The sequence below is a fragment of the Lagenorhynchus albirostris genome, chromosome 11, assembly GCF_949774975.1.
Source record: "Lagenorhynchus albirostris chromosome 11, mLagAlb1.1, whole genome shotgun sequence".
In the NCBI taxonomy this organism is placed as follows: Eukaryota; Metazoa; Chordata; class Mammalia; order Artiodactyla; family Delphinidae; genus Lagenorhynchus; species Lagenorhynchus albirostris.
Window position 1 is genome coordinate 4583930 of NC_083105.1, and position 10002 is coordinate 4593931.

General features: G+C 55.9%; 2 protein-coding genes across 4 annotated transcripts in view; one reads left to right on the forward strand and one right to left on the reverse strand.

Annotated features, from left to right (window-relative positions):
- Positions 1 to 5911, reverse strand: part of FBLN1 (fibulin 1) — a 78883-nt gene extending 72972 nt beyond the window's left edge. For all 3 annotated transcript variants that reach the window (XM_060166897.1, XM_060166899.1, XM_060166898.1), the window contains exon 1: positions 5777 to 5911. In XM_060166897.1, the coding sequence (XP_060022880.1) occupies positions 5777 to 5855 (79 nt within the window). In that variant the 5' untranslated portion in view covers positions 5856 to 5911. The remainder of the gene's footprint in view (positions 1 to 5776) is intronic.
- A 1428-nt stretch (positions 5912 to 7339) lies between these two features.
- Positions 7340 to 8275, forward strand: LOC132529862 (actin-related protein 2/3 complex subunit 3-like). The gene has a single exon (XM_060166914.1). It carries the CDS (start codon positions 7392 to 7394, stop codon positions 7890 to 7892), a length of 501 nt encoding a protein of 166 aa, XP_060022897.1. The 5' UTR covers positions 7340 to 7391; the 3' UTR covers positions 7893 to 8275.
- Positions 8276 to 10002: the final 1727 nt, after the last annotated feature.

The window sequence follows — 10002 nt, forward strand, 5'->3', positions numbered from 1 at the left end:
CTTCCCCTCCCTTCACACCAGCTCTCCGGTCCCTCTGGTACACCTGGTCCCACCTGGGGGCCTTCGTGCAGGCTGTCCCCTTCACCCAGACGCTCTTCCCCAGGTCTTTTCAGAGTCGGCTTCTCGCCACTCACATCTGAGCTCAGGTATCACTTGCTCTCACTCGCTCCCTCCCTCCCCCGACACCCACTTGAGAGCCACCCGTGTCCCACTGTCACAGTGTGTTACAGTCACTATGGCACGGGTGCCCCCGATACTTTTTGTTAGTGCATCTGTTTCTGTGTTTACTCTTAGTGTGTGTAGTGGGTTCAACGGGGGCCCCCAGAAAGATATGTCCATGTCCTGACCCCTGGAACCTGTGCATGTGGCCTTATTTGGAATAAGAATCTTTGTAGATGGAATGAAGTCTCTCAAGATGAGATCATCCTGGATTATCCAGGTGAGCCCGGAGTCCCATGAAAGTGTCCTTAGAGATGCACAGAGGAGATGCAGGAGGAAGCCACGTGAAGATGGAGGCAGAGACTGGAGGGAAGCAGCCTCAAGCCACGGAGTTCTGGGCGCCCCAGAGCCGTGGAGGAAGGGAATCCCTCAGACACCTCGAACCCTTCACTGGGGGAAAAGAGGCTCTGGGCCTCTGGCCTCGGGAAGGAATAACCGGGCGCCCTTGCCCATTGGATCCCCCAGGAAGCCGGGGACAGAGCTGGGCGGGAACCTGGTTTCCAGACTCCTGGCCCCGGCCGTGTCGGCCCAGCGCTCTGACAAGTTTCCTTGGCAAGGCCGGCGGCGGTGTCCCCATGACTTAAGCAGAAACGGGACTTAAACAACTTCCAGGGCTGCTCTCTTCAGAGGCCAGGCCTGCCCTGCTGTGTCCAGGACCCAAGACCAGCCAAGAGTACTCTCCTTTACAGAAGTGTCAGCGAAGGGGCGACTCCCTATCCTGAGGACGGTTCTGGACGCTCCCAGCATCCCGAGGCCACAGCCAGCCAAGCCCTGCAGCGGGGTGAGCACTACAGGCTCTGGTTCTTTGGGGAGCTCCTAGGCGCCACCCCAGATGGCAGGGAGGAGGCCCTGACTCAGGCCACACCTGAGGGAGAGGTGCGACCAAGCCAGACCCTGGGCTGGATGGCCCAGCCAGAACAGGACAGGCTCATCCACAGATCTGAACCAAGACGGGTGCTGTCGCCTGGGGGGCCACCTCCTGTCAAGCCAGCTGCGAGCCCCTCAAGGGCCCAGACTGTGGCTCCCACTTCTGTGGTCTCCCCCCCGCCCCCGTCCATTACTCCCCATGGAAAATGCCTGTTCTTTCAAAGGAGCCCCTCGTACACACATCTCGTTTCTGGCACTGAAGTGCCCGTCCAGCCGAGTGGTTAGAAGCACGGGGTCCCGAGTCCTCTATTTACTACCACATCGTCCTGAGCAAGGGCTGGTTGCCAGGACTGGATTTTTTTTTTTTTTTTTTTTTTTGCGGTACGCGGGCCTCCCACCGCCGCGGCCCCTCCCACTGCGGAGCACAGGCTCCGGACGCGCAGGCTCAGCGGCCATGGCTCACGGGCCCAGCCGCTCCGCGGCATGTGGGATCCTCCCGGACTGGGGCACGAACCCGTGTCCCCTGCCTCGGCAGGCGGACTCTCAACCACTGCGCCACCAGGGAAGCCCCAGGACTGGATTTTAAACGCCCAAGATCACAGTGTTTTTACGCTAATGGGCTGAGCCAGTATTTTTCTTGAACCTATTCTTCCTTTTGGAGCCTGTCGTCCGCTAGAGTATACACTCTGGGTCTTAGTTTACATGCCTGTAAAGTGGAAATAACAGTAGTACCTACTTCATGGGGCTGTGGAGAAGGACTAAGTTAGTGACTAAGTGTAAAAGACTTCCAACTATCATAATTTCCTAGGGCAGAGAGTTTTCATTCTGTTTTTAAGGAAACAGAGCAGAGAGCGTGTGGGAGTCCGTCAAGCTCTCTCCAATCACTTTCAGGGCTGGAACCAGTCTCCTAACCCTGGTCAAGTGCTGACCCCCAGCAATGGGTGGGTCGGTGTAGGACCCTCCTGTCCCAGCCTCTCGTTATGACCAGCCTGGGGCTTAAAAGCAGTGACCAGTGGAAAGAGTGCTGGCCGCAAAGCACCGCCTCTGGTCCAGCCATGCCTGCTATGAGCTGGATGACTTGGGACAGATGACTTGGCCTCAGCGCCACACCCTCTCAACACTGAGCTCCCCTCCAGGCTGAAGGGTCTCTGACCCCAGGAAAGTTGACATAATGGGTGCGCCGCCCGTTTCGTTATCTGGCCACATTTGAGACCATTACAGGGAAACTGGAACCATATGAAGCCTGCAAAAGCATTATTAATGAAATTATTATAATTTGATGTTTTGCAAAAGAAAAACCTCTTATCATGTAAAACATACCGGCAAAATACTCCCTATTAGAACAGTTTTCCTGCAAACCTGCTCCACCCACTGTGCCCACTGCTCAGAGCTCCACCTTCAGAGGAAAGGGCAGGCGGAGGTGTGTGCAGGCCGTTGGGGAAGGGGCTGCTGGAAAAGGTGCGAGGCACGGCGGTCTTCCCCAAGCATGAGGAGGGGGCAGAACTCCTAGAAGTCCCACGTTCTCTCTCACCTTCCGGACCTTTGTCCATGCTGTTCTCTCTGCCTGGGACACCCTCCCCACCCTCCTCCCAGCCCTCCTTCTGTTCCTTTACATCCCAGTTTGCATGCTGCTTCCTCCGGGAAGTCTTCCCTGACTCACTCCCAGTTGGAGTTGGTTTGTAATTGTTCGCTTTTCTGGATCTCCCGGGAGATGTGCCCCATGGGCAGAAGGGCCAGGTCTCTCTTCCTCCTTGCCATATCCCCAAGACCTAGAACAGTGTCTGGCACGGAGCTGGCCCTCAGCAGATATTTCGCGTACAGATAACTGAACGCCTAAGGAGGCCAGCTGAGGCCACTTTGCATGACCTTTACCAACACGGCTTTTGCATTCGACAGCTGCCGCAGGTTCTGCGGCCCTGTTGGGCCTCCTTCCCAGTTCCTGGCTGGGGAAATGCAGTTTTAGTAGTGCAATCTTGGGGAAAAGGATACTGTCCTATCCTACTCTAGGAAGGGGACATCACAAATAACAGATAATAATAATACAGCTACCATGACAGGCGTCGTCCTTTGTTCTCTCCCTCAATCCTCCAGCCAAACTAAAAAGTTGGTCTCTGTTATCCCCATTTTACAAATGAGAAAACCACCAGATAAGCCCGTGGTTCTTTTCTGAGGGATGACAGGCAAAGATGTTTGCAGTCCCACAAACGCTCCTGGCAGCCTGCTGGGTCCCAACGGTGAGTCATGCTCCCCCGCCACCATCAGAGGCGGCAAATGAGCCCAAGTTGGGAGTGGCCTTGGGCAGTGCCAGGAGGGGTCGTGACCCAGAGCTGTGGCTCCGCGGGAGAGGCCCTGGCACTGCACCCTCAGCGCACACTGTCTCACGCTCCAGCAGCCCCATCAGCATGTCCCGCCACTGCCACCCAACTGGGAAACTTCTAGGAGCGGCAGCGGTGCCGCCACGTGTTTCCAAGCCAAGTCCTCTCTCCCCTTTGTTCTCCTCCCAGCGATGTTCTCTGTAATCATTCAGGAAGGCTGCCCGGCTGGAGCCAGAGGCCAAGAAGTCTTGGAGAAAACACAACCGTCTTTCCCAACACCGTCCTTCTCTCTACTCCCGCCCACCCTGGCTCTCAGGAAAACCCAACTGGACAGATGGATACAGGACAGACTGGTGGTTCCAACTCTGCCCCCTGGCACGGAAGTCCAGCCCCCTTCTGCGTTTCCGTGGCCAGGTCACCAAATGGGTTTCAGCAGATTAGCTAAAGGGCTCACCATCGAGGCCTTTTCCATGATCACTTTTAAACTGCATGTTTCCTCTTGGACCCCGCAGCTCTACGGAGGGTGGGGACAGTGTCACCCTCGGCCTTACAAGGCTTCAGGGAACCTTACAGCTTCTGAGTTTGCAGGCACAGAAAGGAACCAGGCAATTTTCTAACTCTCTCTCCCCAAACCACACTAAACTTGTTGAAACTCCAGAGAGGGACCTCCCAAAAGAGACAAAGGACCACAGCGTTCTCATCAGTGTGCAGTTAAGGTTTCCTTTATACACTTCAAGTTAGGACCTTCTCTGTGAAGAAGATGGTTGTAAACCGTCAGTCAGGCTTCAGCCTAGCAAGTCTCGGTGCTCCTTCAAAGCTGGACACTGCCAGGCTGCAGGGGACCCTTCTCAAACAGCAGGCAGAAAAGAACAGCGATGGAGTATCTGGGGACTCGGGCTCAGGAAAGTTCAACTAAGCTTTCTCTCTGCGCCTCAGTTTCCTTGGGTGTAAAATACAGGAGGTTCTGGGGCCCCTTCCATTTCCAACAGGAGTCTTGTGTGGCCCCCAGTCTAAGGCCCCTCTGGGCTTTCACTCCAGCCAGGGGTCACCAGAATTCCCTTCTTTCCCTGCCTGCCTGACCAGCTCCTGCCCAAACGCCATCTCCTCCAGGAAGTCTCCCGTAAGCCCCAGGGCCTGGGATGGCTCTTGCTGCCAATGCTGAGCCCTGCACCTCCCCCCACCCCATGAGATGTCCCCCCCAAGACATGCCCAGGATGGAGCCGATGCCTGGAACAGCCAGAGCTCTGTGAAGGCCTGCTGCAGGGAGCCACTGAGCCAAGAAACCTCTGCACAGCTCTTCCCCCCGCCCCCCGGCAGCCTCTCCGGGAATCCCTGAATCCTGGCAAAGTATTAGCTGAGACCAGTGACCTTTGACCAGTGACCTTTGACGGAGGAGGAGGGTGGTCCCCAGAGAGTTTAAAAGAAACTCAACTGAGCCAGAGATAAAGAATGTGGGATGCCAAGGGTGGTCGGGGCTCTTATCTGGGCCTGGCCCCAGGAAGGCTGGCCTGGCTAATGACTGATGAGCCACGGGTCAGCAGAGAGGTCAGAGGTCATGGCTGGGAGCTCTGGGCCACGGGTCTGCTGGTGGAGACCCCCTGGCAGCCCTCTGCCACCAGGTGGCTGGGTTTGGAGGTGGCCTGTCCCCAGCCACAGCTGAGTCTGGAGCCTGGCAGAACCCCGTGCCTTGGGGTCCTCGGTGTCTCAGGTGGGCAGGCAGGGGTCTCTGCACACACAGCCATGGCCCTGAACACCTTCAGCCCACTCCCTTCCTCTCTGCTTTCTTCACGTCCACCTCCTACCCCATGACTGCTTTTGCCTCTTGGGCAAATTACTGTCCCCACTGCCCAGCAAGCTGGGTACCACAGCGCCTGCGCAGGGGGGGAGGTGGGGGCAGTGGGAACAGGTACGCCAGGGGCGCTCCAGGTGCAAGGAGCAGGCACTGGGTGGTGCAAGGTAGGGGGGGTCCTTGGCAACCACCAGCCAGCCTTCCTCTCCCCCAGCCCGCACCCTGGCCCCAGGGGGTGGGTGGGCGCTAGGGTGGGCAGGGTGGATGCGAGAAGGCCGGCAGGAGGATGTGTCTGCAGGGATCGGTCTTTAAAACAAATCCCCACGTCAGCGAGGTGATCAGGACCGAAGTCAGGAGACGGGTCGGGGTGGGGGCGGGAAGCGTCGCCGGGGCCTAGCGGCAGCGCAGCACACACACCCTGAAGACCGCGGAGGGGCGCAGCGCCGGTCGACGCTCCCGGGCGCCGGCAGCTCCAAAAGTCGCACGGGGCGCGGGTCCGGGCGGTCGCGGTGTCGGGGAGTCACTAACGTGGGGGCCGTGGGCTCTGGGCGCTCCCTACCCCCCCGGCGCGCCCCCGCGCCCCTACCTTGGGCCGCCAGCAGCGAGAGGCCGCCGAGCAGCAGCAGCGGCAGCGGGACCCGGCGCGACGGGACGGCGCGCTCCATGGGCGGCGGGCGGCGGGCGGACAAAGGCGCGGGGCGCGGGGCGCGGCTCTCGGCTCCGGGCGCGGCACGCGGGCAGCGCGGGCTCCAAGCTCCAGCAGAGCCTCCACAGCCAACGCAGGGCCCCGGCCGCGCGGTTCAATTATCCCGCCCCGGAGGAGGGCGCGGCGGAGGCGGGGCCGCGGGGCGCCCGCTCCCCTCCCCCCTCGACCGCTCCCCGCCCGGGACCTCCTGGGCCCTCCCTCGTGGCACCCCAGGCCCGAGGGGCGCGCAGGCCCACGGCCGGGCTGGGAGCAGGGGCCCCAGACTTCTCCCTGGTGGGGGCCGGGGAAGGGGGCGCAGTCGGGCGGGAGGCACTCCCCCCTCACCCCTCACCCACCCTGCGCCAGTGAAACCCGATCCCCTCCCCACCCATCGGCCGGAGGGGCGGGCTGGGTAGCAAAGGTTAGCTCCGCCCGACTCCGCCAAAAAGGAAGTCAGGCGGCGAGGGGTCCCCAGGGTCGGAGGCGCCTTCTGAGGGTGGTGGCCATTCGGGGGGCTCCCTGTGGGACCCGGCCCCCAAGTAATGCCCCAAACTCGCGGTCTGCGGGTTTCGCGCCTTCGCCATCCCTGCGCGCGGGTCGCCCGGGGCTCTGCAGGTCGGTGACTAACTCCAGGTGTGTCCCGGGCTGCGACCTGGCTCTGCCCTCAGGGGACCACCAGTGGGGCGGGCAGCGGACAGACTCCCCCAACATCCCAGCATCCGTGGAGGGTGATGAACCCGGGACACCCAACCGCGGGGAGAAAGAGATTCTTTTTGCCGGAGAGGAAGCAGCCTTTGCGCTGGGCCTGTGTAGGAGTTCATGGCTGCAGCCAGTCAGTGGTTACTGAGGATGAATTAGTCCGTTGGGACCATAAATAGATTTATTTAAAAGAAGAAGAAAAACAAAAACAAAACGTGTACGGGTGAAGATGAGGCGCAACAGGATGAGACCCAGAGGAACACCATTAGCCAAGTGTAGGGGTCCCCTGACCTAGCAGTCCCACTCTGGGTTTACACCCAGCGGAAAGGCATATACGTGTTGTGCAGTGTGCACCGAGAGACAGAAAGTCCTGTACCAGAGTGTTCACTGCAGCGTAGTTCGTAACGGTTTCCAACAAGGAAGGCCCCAACCTCACCAGCAGCGAAAGGAAAGCCCTGGGCAGTCAGGCTGGAGCACTACACAGCCCTGAAAAGTGAGAGCTCTACAACCCAGGCAGCTACAGGGAGGCTCTCAGACACGTCAGGAGGGTGATGACCCTGGTGATGGGTTAGGGACTGGAGGGGGCATGAGGCAGCTTTCTCCGGGGCCAGTTAGGATGTTTTTTAAAATCTGTGTATTGGTTTCAAGGTTGGGTTCAGTGTGTGAATTTTTATGAAGCTGCTCACTTACATGAGCCCTTTTCTGAATGAATGATAGATTTAAAAATCAAAAACAACCCCACCCGGGCTGCCAGAGCGGAAGTGCCGCGCTCTAACCCGACCCTCCTCACCGGGGTTGAAACCTGGGCGCCTCCAAGATGCCGGCTTACCACTCTCCCCTCACGGACCCTGACACGAAACTCATTGGAAACATGGCACTGTTGCCTATCAGAAGTCAGTTCAAAGGACCCGCCCCTAGAGAGACAAAAGATACAGATATTGTGACTGAAGCTATCTATTACTTCAAGGCCAATGTCTTCTTCAAAAACTATGAAATTAAGAATGAAGCTGATAGGACCTTGATATATATAACCCTCTACATTTCTGAGTGTTTAAAGAAACCCCAAAAGTGCAATTCTAAAAGCCAAGGCGAGAAAGAAATGTATACACTGGGAATCACTAATTTTCCCATTCCCAGAGAGCCTGGTTTTCCACTTAATGCAATTTACGCCAAACCTGCGAACAAACAGGAAGATGAAGTGATGAGGACCTGCTTACAACAGCTGAGGCAAGAGACTGGACTGAGACTTTGGGAGAAAGTTTTTAACCCTCAGAATGATAAACCCAGCAAGTGGTGGACTTGCTTTTACAACAGCTGAGGCAAGAGACTGGACTGAGACTTTGGGAGAACGTTTTTAACCCTCAGAATGATAAACCCAGCAAGTGGTGGACTCGCTTTGTGAAGAGACAATTCATGAACAAGAGTCTTTCAGGACCTGGACAGTAAAGGGAGCCTTGGGCAGACACTGTCTCCACAGCTGTGGGCAGCATTTACAACAAGATGTACACAGTTCTTTGCCTTTATTTCGTAAAGTTTTATACAGAGGAGAGAAGAGAGTGTGTCTTTACTTGAAGAGCTCTTTATCAAGAATTTGGGGCTGTGGGGTGGGGAAGAATGAGTTGTTGATGGTGATTTGAAATTTCTGCAGTATTAAGCTGGTGCTTAATGAGTAATAATAAAGAAATTTTCTAACAAAAAAAAAAACAACCAAAAACAGAAAGACAGGGCTTCCCTGGTAGCGCAGTGGTTAAGAATCCACCTGCCAGTGCAGGGGACACGGGTTCGAGCCCTGGTCCGGGAAGATCCCACATGCCGCGGAGCAACTAAGCCCGTGCACCACAGCTACTGAGCCCGCGAGCCACAACTACTGAGACTGCGCTCTAGAGCCCACGAGCCACAACTACTGAGCCCGTGTGCCTAGAGCCTGTGAGCCACAACTACTGAGCCTGTGAGCCACCACTACTGGAGCCTGCGTGCCTAGAGCCTGTGCTCCGCAACAAGAGAAGCCACTGCGATGAGAAGCCCGCGCACCACAGCAAAGAGCAGCCCCTGCTCCACAACCAGAGAAAGCCTGCGCGCAGTGGCCAAGACCTAACGCAGCCAGAAAAAAACCCCAACAACAACAGAAGGACACAACACTCATCTCCCCACAGGTTACCTCCTAAGTTTGAGTTTTGCAAAGAGCCCAGAAAAGCTCATGAAAGGGGCTCGCTTGCTAATGGCCTCCCGGGTTAAGGTTCCCAGAAACGGGACATGGGACCGGCCCTTGAAAGACGAGCAGTAGAGGGAGAAGGGTTTCCTGGGCAGAGGGAGTAGCATCTGCAAAGTGTGGAGGCATCAGAGACCCTGAGCAGCTCAGGAAGATTATCCGGTCCATTTTGACTGGACGATGTGGGTCCCTGAAGCCCACAGATGTGCTATGGTAAAGTCCTGAAGGCAGTTGGATAAAGGGTGAGTGGGGAGCTCTGAGCTGGAGGCAGATTGGAGACTCACTAGTACTTTCATATTAATTTGATGTTCTTAAGCCATGGGAGAATCAGGGTGCCGTGGAAGGAGGTTAGAGAACCAGGGAAAGTGTAGTGTGTGTAGTAGATTATATGCTCTTATGTTATTTCATTAATACAACAGCCCCAGGAGGCTTTGGTACCCCTATTCTGCAGATGAGGAAACCAAGGCTCAGAAAGGTGAGGTCATTGGTCAAATTCTCACGACCAGTGATTGGCAGCTCTGGGATCTGAATCCAGGCCATCTGACTCCCAATCCCGGGCTCATCTGTATCCAGGGTTCTGTTCTTCACCAAACACTATAGCATAAACATTCCCCCGCTTATTAGAAATCTACATTATACATCCAGTGAGTGAATAGTATAAAAGTTGTACACACGTTTAATTAACCACTCTCCTATTATTGGACATTTAGATCATTTCAACGTTGGGGGCTATAATTCATGCTGCAGTGAAACCTGTGTGCTCTGGGCTCAGCTCCCCGCTTGGATACACTAGAAGAGCAGGTGCTACACCCAGGAATGGACTAATTCACATGCCCAGAGAGAGACAGGAGCTGAGCCGTGCGTGTCTCCATCTCCTCTCCAGCACGAGTATCTTTGTTTAATCTGGGCTATTTCCACAGTCAAAAGGACGGGTCTCTCGATGTTTCAATATATGTCTTTCATCATCACAGAGGTTGAACATTTTTCATATCTGTATTTCTCTTTCATAACTTTTATTCATTTATTTTTATAGTAGCAGAATTGTTTATTCCGGTGAAAAGCTAGAAAAATGCAACGTCCGACAATAGCTTATTTACGGTATGTACAACTGAATTCACCGATGTCAGTAGTCAGTGATTCAACAGAATATTGTGCCGTAGTCGAAAGGGCTAAATACAGTGCTTGAGTAGAAATAGGATCTTTGCGAACTAATATTATG

What these genes read in the sequence shown, in the direction of transcription:
- LOC132529862 (XM_060166914.1), top strand. Translation starts at nt 7,392, where the DNA reads ATGCCGGCTTACCACTCTCCCCTCACGGACCCTGACACGAAACTCATT.